This window comes from Dasypus novemcinctus, chromosome 17 (genome assembly GCF_030445035.2).
Source record: "Dasypus novemcinctus isolate mDasNov1 chromosome 17, mDasNov1.1.hap2, whole genome shotgun sequence".
Taxonomy (NCBI): Eukaryota; Metazoa; Chordata; class Mammalia; order Cingulata; family Dasypodidae; genus Dasypus; species Dasypus novemcinctus.
Window position 1 is genome coordinate 78,305,210 of NC_080689.1, and position 18,126 is coordinate 78,323,335.

At 41.0% G+C, this 18,126-nt stretch overlaps 1 protein-coding gene across 3 annotated transcripts in view; it reads right to left on the reverse strand.

Annotated features, from left to right (window-relative positions):
• SUCLG1 (succinate-CoA ligase GDP/ADP-forming subunit alpha) overlaps positions 1-17,867 on the reverse strand; it is a 39,322-nt gene extending 21,455 nt beyond the window's left edge. The window contains exons 1-3 of one of the 3 annotated variants that reach the window (XM_058278996.2): positions 17,737-17,867; positions 6,114-6,217; positions 160-276 (exon numbers count right to left, since the gene is read on the reverse strand). In XM_058278996.2, the coding sequence (XP_058134979.1) occupies positions 160-276; positions 6,114-6,217; positions 17,737-17,827 (312 nt within the window). In that variant the 5' untranslated portion in view covers positions 17,828-17,867. The remainder of the gene's footprint in view (positions 1-159; positions 277-6,113; positions 6,218-17,736) is intronic. The other 2 variants (XM_004469786.4, XM_004469787.4) reach the window with 2 other exon arrangements.
• Between the last annotated feature and the right edge of the window lie 259 nt (positions 17,868-18,126).

The following is an 18,126-nucleotide window of genomic DNA, read 5'->3' on the forward strand; positions in this document are numbered from 1 at the left end:
AATTGAACCCACTGACTTTTTAACTTCTTTCAAACGTCTCTAGGTTACTGAATTTTAAAAATTGCAAAGGGCTCTTGCAAAAGGAACACAATTAAGATCTATTCCCAAGGTATGTCGACTTTTCCACTTTTCTTGCCAAATTTAGGTATCATGAATTACCTCCTTCAAAGTATTAAAGACAGGTAGGCCCAGGTGCGTCTTGCCTCCTTTTCCTGGGCTTGTTCCTCCAACCAAGTTGGTGCCATATGCCAATGCCTGCTGGCTATGAAAGGTGCCCTGAGGGGGAAAGCACAAGACCCATGAGAAAGGCAGGCTGGGAAAGTCTCAGGGAAGCAAAGGCAATGTTCATCAACTTAGGAGAAAAAAACAAATAGGTTAACTCCTTCCCAGAGTATTACAATGACAGACATCTAGCATTCTCATCAACTTACTAAACAGTTTTAAACCTTGAGGCAAAAGACCTCGACCTCTGCAAAACCAAAACAGCTTAGAAATAAGCTCTCTGTTCAGTCCCTGTTTTTCAAACTTGGCTAAGGGCCAGAAATACCCTGGTGCTAATTTAAAAGAACACTTCCTTTTCACTAAGGCCCAACTCCTGACACCCTCAAACCCATTTTTATCCAATCCATTGCCAATCAGGGAGTGGGTGTAGCTCAGTGGTTGAGCGCCAGCTTGCCATGTATGAGGTCCCAGGTTCAATCCGTGGTACTGCTTAAAAAAAAAAAAATCCATGGTCAAAATTATTACATGCACACAACCTGGGCACTCTTTCATGTCAACTGACATGTCTGGCAAAACCACAAGTATGGTTAAATCCAATTCTCCACCTACTCTAAGACTTTCACATCACAACCAAACAGTGGCTGGAGAAAAAGCAAAGCCATGCAAACTGGTCTCACTTGAAATTAATAACCATGAACCTGAAGTGAGACTGTAACGCCACCCAGCCAACATCCTGCAGTAACTTACCCACTCGCTCTCCCTCTTCCTAGTGAGGCTTTCTCAGCCTCCGCACTACTGACAGACTGCACAAAATAATTCCTTTTTTGTGAGAGGCTGCCCTGCGCTTTGCGGGATGTTTAGCAGCGTCCCTGGCTGCTGTCCATTAGATGCTAGTAGCTCCTTCCCACAGCCCTCACAGCCCCAAGCTGTGAAAACCAGCACTGTCTACAGACAACGCCAAACGCCCCCTGAAGGCCAACACTGGCCCCAGCTGAGAACCGCTGTCCCCAACAATCATTCACACGCTCTCCTCCCTCAGCCACCATGCCACTGCCCCTCCCATGAGCTCACTGAGGATCCTGCTTCCTGTTTCACTGAAGAAACGGAAGCTGTTAAGAAAAAATTTACCCGCTCTTGCCACCACATCTATCCACCTAGCCACATCTATTCACATATCCTCCACCTTCCCTCCAGTTTCCGTGATGGAATTATTTGTGCTCTGAGCAAAGGCCGCCCTCTGCTTGTACACATATCCCAGCTCCCCTCACCCACTAAAGGACATCACTCTGGCGCTTCTTCCCTCCGTTTCCCTACAACATCCACCCACTCATCATATTATTTCTCTCACCACTCCACTTAATCTGCTCATGTCACCAGTCACCCTCAAATCTGATGGTCCTACCTCAGCCCCCATCTTACTTACTCTATTTCAGCATTTGTAACGGCATGCCATTCCGTCATCTGTGAAAGATTCATTTTCACTGTTTCTGGGCATTACCTCCCCTCGTTTTCCTCTTTTCTTTCTCTCTCTCCTTAGACTTCTCTTTTCCATGTAAACCAGTGCCCTTGGCGATCTCATCCTATACCATGGTAATAAACACCCTTGTGGTGATCTCTCCGCACACACAATCTTCTCCCCCACATATACACACGCACGCACATCTAGCCAGGCCCTTGCCTTGAACTCCATACTCATGCTGCCAGCTGCCTACCTGACATCTCTATTTGGAAAACTGGGAAGAATCTCAAACTTAACATGCCCAAACTGAGTTCCTGACCACTGCCCTCCACAATCTATCCCATCTCACTTAACAACAACCCCACTCCTTGTAGATGTTCAGGCCAAAAATACTGAAGTCATCCTGCATTCATCTCTTTCTCTTATGTCCCATGTCAGATCCATTAGTAAATCTTATAGCTCTCTCTTCAAAATACATCCTGAATCTAATAAGCTCTCACCCTTGCCTCTGCTACCACCCTGGTCTAAATCATCACCATCTCTCGACCCCTTTCAAGGTGCAAGTGGTCCTGTGAAAACAAACCTAAGGAAGTTCCTGTTACTTCCTCTGCACAAACCCTCCATTGATTTTCCCGTCAACACACAACCCGCCTCCCTGTATCAGAGCCCCTTCCCATCACGCAGTGTGCCCCAGCAAGGCTGGCCTTGACCTGCACGTGTGCAGGCACACTCCCGTCTCATGGCCTCACTGTCCCCTCGGCCTGGAGTGCATTTACCTTGGATGTCCACATGATCAACTCCCTCACCTCCTTGAGCCCTTGACTCAGAGGTCAGGCTTTCCCTGACCACCCGAGAAAAAGTGGCCACCCCATTCCCACCCCAACCACCACCGCCCCTGCACCCACCCACACACACACACACTTACTCTTCCATTATGTTTATTTTTCCATAGCATTTATACCTTCTAAGATAACATGCAATTTACTCATCAATTTTATTGATGTTTTTCTCTCTCCCCACACCAAAATGTAAGTTGCATGTAGGCAGTATTTTCTCTCTGCTTTGTCCACTGTGTTATGGCATCTAAACGAACAACTGACATATAGCAAGCATTCGATAAATAGTGATTGGAAAACTGAGTGGATCTACCCAGTCATTCCACAAGCACCTGAACACGTGACCTGCCTTCTTAAGTTCAAATAAAAATTGGAGGCTTAAGAGGGAATTCAGAAATCCTCTGATTCAACTTCCTCATTTTTCAAAATAGGAAACTTGGCCCCAAGTATGTTAATCAACTTATCTAGAATTAGCAAGAGTTTTGGAAAGAATCACAGGCCTTAAGAACCATAGGCCAGTGCTCTCTTCCTTAGAGGAGTGCTATTCAAAGTGTGGTCTACAACTCTTGTGGGTCCACAATGAGATAAGAGCAAAATGAAAAAGTAAATGATAGGGGAAGGGGGGCGGGGAAGGAGGAAGAAAAGGGAAGGAGGGAGGAAGAATTAAAACAAGAAAAAACTAATTTTAAAAGGAACAAAAATAAAAAGGAAAGTGTTACTTATCTGCATTACACTGAAAATTTTAAAAGAGAAAAAAACAAAACTGATATTTCACTGCAGATATAGTCTGAGAAACACTGGATTAGACTATATCCCTAGGTAAATTCAAATGGGCCAATTTCTTTAGTCCAAGTGGAGTGCTAATCAGGAATATTTCTATTTGAAATAATCTTATTTTTCTTACTTTTCCCATTCTCACCAGCCAGGCCACAATTAAGAATAGTTTTATCAGCTTTTAAAAGTTTTATCAGTTTTTAAAAGTAATTAGATGGCACCCACTAGAAATCTGTATTGCTGCCATCCACTCTAAAATACAAATATTTCTCAATCCTACATGGAAAAATGCATACACTGAAAAAAGAACTAATGAGACAAAATGCAAACTCAGACCTCATAATTACCTCTATAATAATAGAATGTGAATCAATAAACCTGAGATAGTTAAGGTACTCAAGTACTTTAAAAAAAAATAGGCAAGTAAATGAAAAACAACATACTTGCAGGAACTGAAAGACACTGAAACCAACTCTGAATTTAAATATTTAGGTAAACTATCACCCTATTTAGGAAGTAGCAACAGTTTAAAATAATGCTTACTACATGCACAATGGTTCTTACAAATGATACAAGTTAAAATGTCATGGGATCATATACAAAGTTTAAGAAAAACAGAACCATACATTGCAAACATACATGGGAGATTTGAGTTAATCACACATTTGATTAAATGCTAACAAAATTTATAACCAAAAAGAAGTAGAAAATTCTTCTATTTGGAAGGCAGTTAGAAACTTAGGTAAACAACTGCTTTCTTTAGAACGCACATATATGGAAATGACACCAACAAAATGTCCAGCTATCAGAATAAGTAAACCAATTTTACCTATGAACAAAATTTCAGGATTTGTTTTGTTTTGTTTTGTTTTGTGCTTACTCGTCAGGTTTTTTTTTAAGGTAGTAGAGACATGGAAGAAGAAAAAGAAGGTCCACTGCAACTCATGTTTTTGTGCCCATGATTTTGTTATTTCAAAGGCAAAAAGCAAAAGAAGACATTTTACATGAAACAATCTTCTAACTAAATCTATTTTTAAAAAACAAACTATGTAAATTTTTTTAAGGCATTTCCAGGGATTGAACCTCATAAATGCAAAGCAAGCACTCAACCACTGAGCTACACCTGCTCCACAAGAACTACATAATTTTAAAGCAGTTCCTGAGTACTCTGAAAACAAAAGTTACAAAAATTTAAATGTTTAGATATCATCCTCTAATCATCCTCTAGATCAGGGTTTAGCAAACTACAGCCTGTAGGATATACCACCACCTGAATCAAATCACCTGTTTTTGTAAGCATACACTTTTTTTTTTTCAGGTATTGGGGATTGAACCCAGGACCTCACACATGGAAAGCAGGTGATCAATTACTTGAGCTACAGCCACACTGCCTTTTGCTGGTACAATGCAGCTGAGTAGTTGCAAGATTCTGTGTAGCCCACCCATGTACAAGTGTGCTGACCCATGCTGTAGTAGATCAAAGTCACATAATTAACATAATTCTTTTAATTACAGAAAAATCGTTAACTGCTTTTATTTTGCCATATCTCTTTTAATAATGAAGGATACTTGGGGTTAAGATACATGGTTATCTTTGAAGTACAAGTAACTCTCAATTTAAAAAGAAAAATCTGTGCATCTACTATGGTGGAAATATAACATTGCACACATTTTAAAGGACAATTTAGCAGTATGTTAAAATTTTAAAAGCATACAACCATTGACACCCAATTCTACTTTTAGGAATCTGTTTTACAGGTAAACATATTATGATGTCTGATATATAATGTATAGTATATTTTATATACATTATTTTGTAGAAGATACTGTAGAATATTCATTATATAAATATAAGTTTTTCTATATGTGCTTTTCAAGAAAAATATCTGGAAGACTATGCGCCAATTTGTCAACTGAAGGAAATCCAAGACAGAATGGTAGGAAGGAAGGAGGGGAAGGAGATTCTTTCTTTTTATTTTGTTAGGAGGCACCAGGAATTGAACCTGGGACTTCATACATGGGAAGCAGGTGTTTAACCACTGAGCCACACCTGCTTCCCGGAGGGGAGGAGATTTCTATGCTGCATTTTAGTGTGGAATCAAATCACAGATATATTTGAACTTACACAAATTTCATGATGCAGGCAGAAGAGAATAAATGAAAGGGAAGGAGAAAGAATTAATATAAATGAATATTAATTGTGCCTGCTAGTCCCCTTGAAGACCATTTACCCCAGAAAGAGTGTTAAGATGGGAGGTCAATGTGCTGCTTCCTTGGCCTGTCTCAGTTCCCATGAGCCTCTCTGGGTTTGGGCATTTCCACCCGCTGAATGTGGATTTTGTTAACACTGTGTGCTCTTTTTTTTTTCGTACATGGCTAAACACAAACCATCCACTTTACCTAGTGCTCAATCAAAGAAACAGTGATTTGTTTCAATACTACAGGAAAACCAACTGTATTATTCTTACTGAAGGACAGTACAGGGAGCTCCACATACTGTAGTCCTAAGATTTTCAAGGTAAGTTTAAATGAACACAATTTTCATTTTACAAGCTGAATATGAATACAGCACCTAACCTCCTCCTAAGACAAGCCCACTACTATACCATATAATTATCTGCACCAATCATGTAACATTACTTTTGAAATATAAAAAAGGAAAGGGGAGTGGTTGTACTTCAGTGGTTGAGCACCTGCTTCCCATGAGCAAGGTCCCGGGTTCAATCCCATGGTACCTCCTTTAAAAAAGAGAGAGAGAGAAAATAATTAATTTTTTAATTATCTTAGTCTATACCTTTAAAAAATAATTTAGATATACATACCTGCTTACCCGTGAAACCCTGACAAACAACCTTCGTATTTTTATCAATATAGATATATTTCCGCGAAGACGTATAGGAACAATGCCGAATTCCATTCTGTCGTACTGAGAAATAAAGAAAATATAGCACATTATATGGACAGTAAGAGCTAAACTGCAATCATGGCAAACTTAAATGTCACTTCTTAAGTAAGACATATTGACCACAGGAATAGATTATTTTAAAAAACCACTATTGTTCTACTACTCTCCAGGATCCTCTCTTCACCAAGCACCACAATCTTCAATTCTTACAGCTTTCTCTGAATTAAGAAAGAAAAGCTGAAGTTGAAAGAAAACTAGGGCTCAAAATACACTGTTCAAATTTAACCCAGGCACAGCAAACTTAGTGTCACCCCATGAACGTTTGCTGAACAGCCACGTTCTGTCCCCACTGGGCTCACCCTTCTTAAGCCTGGCACCTGAAACGGCAGGAGGGTGAAGAGGCAAACTCTGTCAGGAGCACTAATAAAGAGCCACTCTGTAACTCATTCCCCGTAACTGCCTAATTACACAGTCAGAGAATAAAGCTTGCCTAAAATACAGTCCAAAATCATTTAATTTTATCTCTCCTGATATAAGACTCAAGAACTCACATACATAAGGAAAAAAGAAAACAAAATGAGAAACAGATGAGAAAGAGAGATACATTTAAAGAATTCAAGTTACTCTTTCAGCAACCTACCAAATTTGGTTTCCTCATAAAAATTGAGAAATCTAGGTAGTTACAACAGTCAGTTCTCTGTTTTTCAAAAGTCAGGAGGAAGAAGAGCAAACACAATTTAGAACTGTGGGAATTTCTGATTACTTTCTCAACCCCCATTTAAGCCACCCACCTGCCATCTCTGTGATCCACCCTGGCCCTTTCAAATCAGCCAGGCCTTTCACCTACCACTGAGGAAGCCTATGACGGCGAGTCCCAGAAAAGAACAGCTCATTATGCATTTGTCCAGGGCTTACCCCATGCTTTCTGTCTTGAATCACTGACTCACACTCTCCTAAATCCTCAAACTTCAGGTTCCATAAATAATGGAGCATTAATATCTGCTTTGAACCCTTTGACCACCCCCTCACTGCCATACCCTGTGCACTGACCTCAGCGTCTAACAATTTTTGAAGTTTCCTGCACCTTTCAGGAAAAGATAGCCCTAGATTTTACCCTAATCATCCAAGGGACAAGTTCTGTGTGCACAGAGAACTTCTGGGTAACAGACAGCTGCATTCTTGGACTAGAATATGCTGAATAAGGGGCCATGAGGGGACTTTCATGGGTCAAATCCTAGTACAGAGAGCTCAGTGACCCTGGGCCAGGGAACGTCACAGCAGAGATTTCTGGCCTGGGAGTCCACCCCTGCCAGTGCTATTGCTCTCAGCCAATTTCTGCCCTGAGCTCTTCTCCCAGCTGAAGACCCAAAACCATTCCTTCCTTCTGTGCTGCTTTCCTGTGATTTCGGGGAAACTCAACACACACAGAAATACAAAATTACGTGGCAGAATCTGTCTCTATCAGCCCCTCCCAGTTTTGGAATCCTCAATATAATAGTCCATCTCTCAGGAGTTTCCAGGTGAGAAATAAGAAGATTTGATTACACGATGAGATGACAAGATCAGGGAACCCATATGTGCTAAAAGGAAATACTTGATTTCTGTAGGTAAAGTTTGGCCCCCACAATTACTCAAATATTCACTAACTTAAGGAAAAGGACATCAGACAGCCCACTCCTCCTTCCACGAGGGCAGAAGTAGCCCTATCGCCCTGAGAGAAGATACATCTGCCTGCCCTAAATACCAGACCAAAATCCCTACCTTCTGGTAACTCCAGATCTCCTGGATTGATGCTACAGCACTCAAGACCTCACAATGCTAGATCTCTGGGGCTCATAAAAACTGGATTGGAAAGTGTGATGGAGAGCAGCTCACCTCCCAGACAGTCTCCTGGTCCTTTGGAATTGCTACTCACCAGGTCCAGGCTCATAAGACCCAGTTTTAGGAAAGTTAGAACAGACTACCACCATCTTTGAGTCAACCTCAAAATACACATTCAAAGAGATGGAAATGAATTTCCTAACCACATTCTGTCCTGACAAGGAAACTGTATGATGCCTAACAAGGAACCAGTAGTACTGAAGTGGGAAAAATGCTAGAATCATCGAGCCCATAAACCAGTTCCTGGTATACCAAAAAAAAAAAAAGGTAAAATGTTGAGTAAGAGAGTCTCAACCCTTAAAGACCTCACAATCTATCTGGACTACCAAAAAAGCAGGTCATAACTGCACAGCGTGAAAAGTACTAGGGCAGGAATGGCCATGGGACATTCCAGATGAACTCCCCTATCCCAAGGTCTGTGTATGAAGGAGGGTATTTAAGGGAAGGGTTTCTCATTGGGTTACCTCTAAACTGAGCCCTGGACTATCCACACTTCACTCCTGAAATCCCCAATATTTGACCTCCAACCTCCTAAATATAAAGGAAGGAGATATGGCTATGGCTGTGAAGGTTCCATAGTGAAAAACCCCACATACCTCTCCCCCTATCCAGGCTAGCTCAACATAAGCTGACCCCATATCATCAAACCTGATAACTGCACCTGCAAAGGTGGGATCAACAAGTCACAAGAAGTCCTAGACAGGAAACCAATGACCACCACACAGCCTCCTTTTCTGAAATACTGCTCTTGGCCATATATGTCAATTGAGTGAGAAATGCTGGCAATGAAAATGGCCTGTGAAACCGAGAGGAAAACCTTCAGGCATCCCAGCAAGCCATAATGGTGCACCATATTCACCAAAAATGCCTTTTTAGTCCCAGAAACTCACCCCACACCAGAAGATGAGCCTGCCCTATCCCTGGCCCTTTAACACCAAGCAAGTTTTCTCACCTGCTGTGCTGGGATGAGGACCTAAAAGCCAGCTGTCCATTATGATCCTCATCACATGTGTCGCCCAAGATCTAACTCTTGACCCAATGTCCCAACTTCCCAGATCTGCTTCTGTCCTCTACTGATGGCATTCTTGGGTTTCCTAACCCCAAGCACTCAGCCTGACACTCCAACACTCTGCCTCCTCTGCGACTTCAGGGGTCACACACTCAGAGGAGAGGTCAGTCTGGTTCCCCACTACTCCATGCCACCATGACACATTTAACTACTGGTAGATATATGTAAAGTTACTAAGTCAGTGGTGAGTCTTACCACTGATGACATCGCAGAATCAAAAAAATACTTCCTTTTTGCTATATATTTGCATTTGTACGGAAATAATTCCAAATATGCTTAAATTCCAAGCAAAGCTCACCAAATTTTAAATCACTCATGTCATCCTCTTTCTTCCCCAACTTATATCATTTAAGGCCCATAATCCCGCAGGCTGTGACAGCAGGCTTCCCCCAGCCCCACCTCTGCACCTCTTCATATTTCCACCCACAAACCTTCAACCACTCTCGTAAAGAGTACAAATCACTAGCCACTAGAACAACTAGATCAGATCAGACTGGCTCTCTGTATTGTCTTTCTCTACTTTTTTCTCCTCCCAATATCTATCAAATGCCTTAAGCAAGGAAATGAAACCTACTCTGTTTCTGCTGAAGAATTCAAAGTGGTTCACAGTGCAAATCTTCAACGGTCTGTCCACTGCTTAAAGAGGATCAGACAAAACCATACACCTCTTTGGTTTTAAACACAAAACTGAACTCTATGACAAAGACACCAACTGGAGTAAGCTATTCCCTGCAGTTAAATTTAGAACACATTACATTAGTGGCCAAGCCTTCTTGCAAATCTCTCTCTCACCTTTTAGTTAGAGGTTCAATGTACTCAACTTCCAGAGAATTTCACTTACGTCAATCTACATAAATTCAATGTAAATAAAACATTGTACAATGAGGAATCTCTGAATCTTCACATGACATTCAGGACTTGTAAATATAAGGAAGCGTATTGTAGAGGATGACCTTAAGAAGACTAGAACCTACAAACACTTTCCTGTGGTACAGAGTGAACACCATCACGTCCTATGCGGAGAGGTGTACAAATTCTATTTCTCTCTTTACTGCAGCATTTCTAAGTAAAATTATTTAGGGTTAAATTTATTTCAAGATTATTTCATATACCATAAAAATATCATGTAAATTGCTAAAGTATAAGAACAATGTCTTGCTCAAATTAGTGTCTCCCATGGTATAGGGTTCAATGCCTTATAAAGGAAATGTTAATTTGAGTGAATTTCAGGAAAAAAACACAAGACCTATATAAGAAACAGCTAAATACCAAAAAATACATCTTTTTGTTGTTGTGAACTGGAGAATGTCAATCTCAAAAACTCAGTTGTCAAGGAAGAGGGAAAAAAATCTACGTATATTTGTACATGCAAAGATCATGTTTCTCTAAATTCATATATAGGCCGCACAAAAGCCCAGACCTAAATGCTACTGGTGATCCCTAAGGTTGTATTAATATAGAACAAATTCCATGCTGACCTTTTTTAAAAAAGAAATAAAGGAAATACAAAAGCAATACAAATTTCCTATTTCATTACACGAAGGAAGTGTTTAGCACAAAACACACTTTAAGCAGAGCTGAAGGCAGTGACAAACCAGGAGAGAGTTTTTATAGCATGTAAAAGACAAAGAATTAGCCAAGCAACATGAAGAGCCAAGAAGAAGGACGCAGGACATAACTGATCACAGACAAATGGTACACCAACATAGGATGACATGCCCAACCTTACTAATAATAAGAAAATGAGCATTTTACATTAAATTTTAGGACAGCAGGAAGGACCAAGGTTGACCACCAGAAAGAACTGCCTCACGGTGAAAGCTGTGGTTGCCACACCCTGGACCACCTCCAGAGGACAAGGTGGAGTCACCTTCTCTTCTGGTTCTTAGAAATTGGTCAGCTTAAATCTGGGACCATGTTTGTACTCTTTTTAGCTCAGTGTCCCCATCTCTAAATGGGCTGAGTTGCCCAAGAGGAGGCTGTGACACTGATATGTGATGATGCCTGTAAAACATGTAGCACAGTGCCCACTACACACCTAAATGGGGTTCACAATCCTATATGAGCACAAGGATAAATCATTTTCTAAAAAAAGAGAACATATAGTTTGCATTTTAAAATAAAGAAAATCCAACCAGAAATGTTTTATGCATGCCTTTGTGCACAGCTTATATGTGTTTATGTATAAACATACTAATCCATGCCTACATTATAATGTGTAGTATGCAAACAAATGCCTGTAAATTTTTAACATATGAAACATTTTTAAAGGTGCAGCCTCACTGTAAAAATGGGGTTTAAAAAAAAGTATCGACCTCCTAAGCTGATGTGCAAATTCAATGAGTTAATAACATACAGACCACCTAGAGCAGTGCCTAGTAGAGGAAGTGCTGTATCACTATTGCTACTTTATGATCGCCGATAATACCAATATGGAATGAGCAGACCAAACTGCTTTGAGATGTGCATTGTGCCAAACTATGTGCCAGGTGCTAAGGACTCAAGAGTGAATGCGATGGATTCAGGCCCTACTCACATGAAACTTCCTGCCCTGTAAAAGAGCTGATAATAAACAAACACAGAACAATTACAAAAGTACAAACTGCAATAATGGCTATGAAGGAAAGAGACTGAGTAATTAGAGAGCTGCGCCTTCAACAGGGGAAAGAGATTCGTACCACTCAGCGACATACCGAATCCCACGCAGGGCAACCACCTCATTCTGAAGATGGCTGGCGGGATCAATGGTGCAATCTCTGACTGAAAGAACACGTGCCGAAATGGGACTCAAAACCAGGCCCGTGAGTGGCCAGCCAGCACCATGCTCCTAACTAATCATCTGAAACTGTTCGTGGACTACTCCTCACCTCACCTCTCAAACTGCCTTCCTGTTCCTCACTTATTGAACATGTATTCGTTCATTCACCAAATGTATATTTACTAATTCTATGTCGTAGATATGTGTAATATGCTGGTTATTTTGATCCCCACCTATGAGGACCTTACAAAAGAGCAGAGTAGTTTAGCAGTCACGTAACCCCAAACAATCCACTTTTCAAACACAAAATTATATATTTAAGATTAACATACAAATGAAGCTTAGTTGGCTGTGTAAGTACCATCTCTCATCATATGGAACACTACTGATTTTAAGAAATACTCGAACATTAAGTACAAGTAAGGAAAAAAAGCTGCCAATTTAAGATATCAATTATAAGACATCTTAATTTTAGAAATGTTAAAATATTTTTTAAAAAGTGAGCCTAAGGCAACAAAATGCCTGTGCTTAGGCGAAACGAAATTACTTCCCTCTACTTAAGAAAAATTTTGAGCATCCCCAATTATATTTCCCTGAAATACAAGTTTGAGGTCAGAAAATCAAATCACTTTCTCATAGTTACATGGTATATTTACATCAAGGTCATTTTGTAGTTCTTAGATGCAACAGTAACAGACACAGCATCAGAAACATCGCTGTTCAGGGCTCCCCTTTCGAAACTACACTTAAATTTCCCTGACTCTAAAAACAGGCCTTCAAAACTTGACAAACACATGGTAAAGGCAGTAGGCACCTTTGAGCAGGGTAGTCACCTTCTCAACAAACCAAAGACTGCCAAAAAATCACAGTTTCAAAAAGGAGGCTCCAAGGACTCTCATTACCGGACTTTAAATCGTATTACCTAGCTACAGTGGTAAAACAGCATGGTACTGGCATAAAGACAGACACATAGACCAAGGGAACCAAACTGATGGTTCAGAAACAGACCCTCACTTCTTTGGTCAAGTGAATTTTGACTACCCTGTCAAACCCACCCAGCTCAGGCAGAAGAGTCCATTCAACAAATGGTGCTGGGAGAACTGAATATCCACAGCCAAAAGAAGGAAAGAAGGAAAGAGGACTCCTTATACAAAAATTAACTCAAAATGGATCAAAAACCTAAATACAAAAGCAAGAACCATAAAGCTTCAGAAGAAAATGTAGGAAAAGATCTTTAAGACCTGGTGGTAGGTAATAGATTCTTACAGGAGATAAGAGGAGGACTAGAGAAGGATTGCTGGTATTTAATACATGTAGAAGTTTTAATTAAGTTTTCTGTAAAAGTGTGGAAATGTACAGAGTTGATGGTAATATATTATAGTAACAGCTGGTTTCTAAATAAGAATGTTGCTAAAAATGGTAGTCTAGGGATTTAAATGCCAATTGACAGAAAGCTAGAGAATAATCTAGGGACTGAATAACACAGTAAACCCAGAGGTAGATAAGAATTGCAGTTGATGGTACAGATGCAAGAGTATCCTTTGTGAGCTAGAGCAGACATACATCACTATTGCAGGGTAGTAGGAATGTGGAGAAGCATGGGGCAAATACAACTGGAGTGACCTATGGACTGTAGTTCATAGTAATAATAGAATATTCTTACTTCTATGCCAAAGATGTACTGTGTTGATAATGGGGGAGTATGGAAAAGGTGTTCTAAATGTACATTACAGACCTGGTAATAATCTGATGATACTATCTTATAATCAATAACAAATGTCCCACCAGTATGGTGTGTTGATAAAGAGAGGTGTTGTATGGGAATTCTGCACATGTGCAGGACTGCTTTGTCATAAAAATATATTTCAAAAATAATACTAAGGGGGGTTGGGGGAAAATACACCAAATGTAAGGTAAGTACTATAGTTAGTGTTAGATTTTGACAATATTCTTTCATAAGTTGTAACAAATGTCTCCCAGCAATGCAAGGTGTTCACGGTGGGTTGATGTATGGGACCCCAGTATGATGTTATCCATGTTTGCTTAAGTTCACAACATTTAGTATACACTTATTGTTTATGTATGCTCATATAAATGATATAAAAATAAGGTAGGTTGGGGGAAAAATACTATGATTAGTAGTAATATTTTGAGGATTCTCTTTAATCATTAGTTAAAAATGTTTCACAACAATGCAAGGTATTGGTGGTAAGGTGAGGTATGAGAGCCCTGTATGATGTTATGTAGTTTGTTTGGTAAGTTCACAACTATTACTATACACTTATTGTTTATGTATGTTTATGTATGACTGATATACTTCAATAATTTAAAAAAAAAAAACAAAGAAAGAACATGTACAAAATAACAACAACAAAAAAGTAAAATAAAGTAACCTAACTGAAATTTTTGCCTGCAGAGCTAGCTGAGGAGATAGGAAAGGTAAAGAAATGGCAGCCAGGTGGTAAACTTCCCATGTCCCCAAGTTCTGGCACCTTCTCCAGACATCATTCAAGAGCTTAAGAGCTTTAGGTTCAGGTATGAAGGTATATGTAGGGTGTAGCTTTCCCCGCCTCTCCACCAGACCCCTCACTATAAAACCCAGCCAGGAGGTCATGAACCACAGCAAGCTGTTGGCCGTAATCCCACGGCACTCTGGTTTTCTTCCACCTGACCTCATCTCCCCATCTCCTACCCTCACACACCTTTCTTTGTTGTTCCTGGGAACCTTTGTTCCTACATCCAGCCTTTTTTTTAAATAGTTATTTTTTTAACTGCCCCCCTTCAAAAAAAAAAAGAGACTCCAAGAATGATACAGCACATATTGGTGAAAAAGGCACTGCAGGATCAAGAAGTCTGGGTTCTGATACCCCTTCTGATATTAGCCAGGAAACCACCTTCAGGGATTTATTTCTTCATTTGCCAAACAAAGGTGTGGGATCAGGTGGATTTTCCAGTTCACTTTCTTTTCTTTTTTTCTTAAAGAGTTATTTTTTATTTCTTTCTCTCCACCCTACCCCCACCCCCCAGTTGTTTTGCTCTCTGTGACCATTCGCTGTGTGTTCTTCTGTGTCTTCTTGTATTCTTGTTGGCAGCACCAGAAATCTGTGTGTTTTTGTTGTTGTTCTTGTTGCATCATCTTGCTGCGTCAGCTCTCTGTGCGTACAGCGCCACTCCTGGGCAGGTTGCACTTTTTTTGCGCAGGGTGGCTCTCTTTATGGGATGCACTCCTTGCACGTGGGGCTCCCCTACGTGGGGGATACCCCTCTGTGGCACAGTACTCCTTGCGTGCATCAGCACTGTACATGGGCCAGCTCATCACATGGGTCAGAAGGCCCTGGGTTTGAACCCTGGGCCTCCCATGTGATAGGCAGATGCGCTATAAGTTGAGCCAAATCCGCTTACCCCAGTTCACTTTCTAGCATTAAAATACCATAATTCTGATGTTCAAAAATATTGGTTCTTGTTCCCTATTTATTCTAAAAAGTCCAACTTATAAGAACTCCTGGCTTATGTTTAAACAACTTTGCACTGCTTTATACTTTTTGAAAAATTTCATAATTTCAAGTTCAAAAGTGCTTATAAAATCTTTAAACTTTTTCATGGAAGAAATTTTTCTCATTTTTTCATTTTATTTTCTCTTCACACTTCAACAGGACTCTTCCCCTTCTGTCATCAAGCTATAAAACTGTTTGAGGAATTTCTAAACATTCAGAGTTGACTCCCAACTCTACAGGTTTTTATTTTTTGTTTTTCTAACTCTCATTAATATTGTAAGATTTATGACCTTTAGCACATAATACATAACCAACTGAAACTTAAAAGAAGAGGGGCTACATCCCATAGCATCTCTAGTTCTAAGTCATCCTAAATCGTTTGTGACCACTTACAAAATAAAAAGTTTGTAGGGTGATGTTATAATGGTTGCTGTTTTCCAAGAGAGAGGAAATGGGCTTAGAAATATGGCAAGGGGAAAAGAAGAATTAGGGGGTTCAGAGGATTTTATACATTAAACATTGTAACCTATAATCCCTTTATTACAGGAGATGTCTTGGCTTAGATCTCAGACCTCTCAGATCCTTAACCACATGAGGTAGATAACTGAAAACCACTCTTGCAATAGAAAGCTAAACTAGATGATATCTTAAAGCCCCTGGTCCTGGGGACCCAGGAAGAAAGAACTTCCAGTTCTGTGTATTGGTAAGTATTGCCAAGGGCGGTTTAAAGAACCTGATCTTTTGGAAACTCTATCTTCTATAGACTTTCCTCCTACTAAGAAAACAGACGTACTAAAGGCCAGGATCTTCCAGAACTTCAGACTAGCAAGACCCCAGGAAAGACACAGGTGGGTAACTCCTTCCTCTATGTTTTACCACCACAGCAAGTATGTTGCACATATGCCCTTCTCCTACATTTTAACCCACTTCCTATTCAAATTAAACTGGCTCAAACAGCTGATCAGGGTGATGACCTCTTTTTCCCTCCTGCCTAAAACACTCTCAACTGTCCTTTAAAGTATACATTAGGAGTCTTCAGAAAACCTTCCCAAATAAGCTCAATTCTTTCCCACTGGCCAAAATTATCTAGCAAACCTTTGTCCTCAAGTGCTTTCGTAATTAAGTAGCTATTAAGCGCACACTCAACGTCGTGCACTTTTAAACTATAATCTTCTCAAGGAAGGAAATAAATCTCACCCAATATTCAGTATAAGCAGTAGAATTAGGAGCAACGAGGAAGAAGAGAGAAGAAAATAAACATTTGTTGAGTGTCTACTACATACCACCTGCTTTATATAAGTTGCTTCACTTATTCTGCACAATGAACCCAGATTCTTTCATACTTCATCATTTCTAACTGCACGTTTTCTTCACTTTTTAACATCTCTTAAATCAGGATGCATCTGACAACCAATAAAGTCACAATTAACGATTTCCCACTGCTCCTGGTAGACAAAATAATGATGCACCCTTCAAGATTCATTACAATATTATTCCTCCCTTTCCATGGGATTTGAATAACAAATTAAGAAATGGGTTTTTAAAAGTGCCCAGGATAATTACACAGGCTTTACTAGATTACCAAGACCTCAAATCCTGAGATAGCTGATTCCAAAGTCTGTTCCTACAACCTACCTACAAATACCTACAGGGACTTTGAACATAGCAAGAATTTTCCATAGTCAGAGCTGCTCAAAGATTAACAATCTTGGGTGCTGGGTTTTTAGGAACTGGTGAAGTTCATACCGCCTGGCGGACATACTACAAATAAGCTGTTTAAGATCCCAGCTACCCTAAGTTTCTAGGAGTCTTCTAAGTTAGGCTGATTCTGGGTCAAGAACCAATCTTTCCCCTGACCATAGGCTCAATCCACAGAAAGAACGATGGGAAGTCTTGGGACCTATGTTCAAGCTCAGTTTCACCCCCAGATCTCTTATTAAGTCATTCTTCCCCTACCTCTCGACACAGACACGAGCCTCTCTGCTGAGCTGATCCAGAACCACTTCACTCCTCATTCCCAGACGGGGCTGCCATCCCGCAGCTCAGCACCGCGGGGGGAGAGCATACCCCAGGTCTGCAGGGCTCCGCGACCCTAGTCCTAGCCCCGGCTCAGTCACGACACGCCCTCCCGGCCTCCCACCCGCCAGAAGCCTAAGCTTCGGGAGTAGGCCGTGCTCCCGCCCCACACATCTAGCAAAGCTCCCTCCATCCAGAAAACCCCCCGCCCCCTCCCAGGGCTCAGACCGGAAGGCCTAGCCACGGACAGAGCCACGAGTTTGGGCCTGGAGAGCCCAGGAAGCTGCGGAGGCCAAAAGGAGAGAGTTCCGGGCGGACTCACGGAGGAAGGAGCGCGCTAGGAGACGCGCGGCCGAGAGGCCGCTACAACCGGAGGCCATGGTCACGGCGAAACAGCCAAGGGCTGCGGTCATCCGCCAATGACATTCCCAGGCCCCCTGGGGCCTGACAGCAGCCGAGGCAAGAGGAGGAGGAGGTGGCCAGAGCAGTCGCCTGAACGAACTTTCACCCAGAGTTGCGTCTTCTCGGAGCACTGAGATTGCAAAAGGAGAAGAAAAAGGCATCATACAGGAAAAATGAGCAATAACTTGTTTCTTTCCCCGGAAGTATGTGTTTGACTCCACATTAATTATACCGGCATCTTAGGGAAGCCCCATAAGACTTGTCGGCGCATGCCATTGTGGGAAATGCAGTTTAACGCCGCTACACGCTT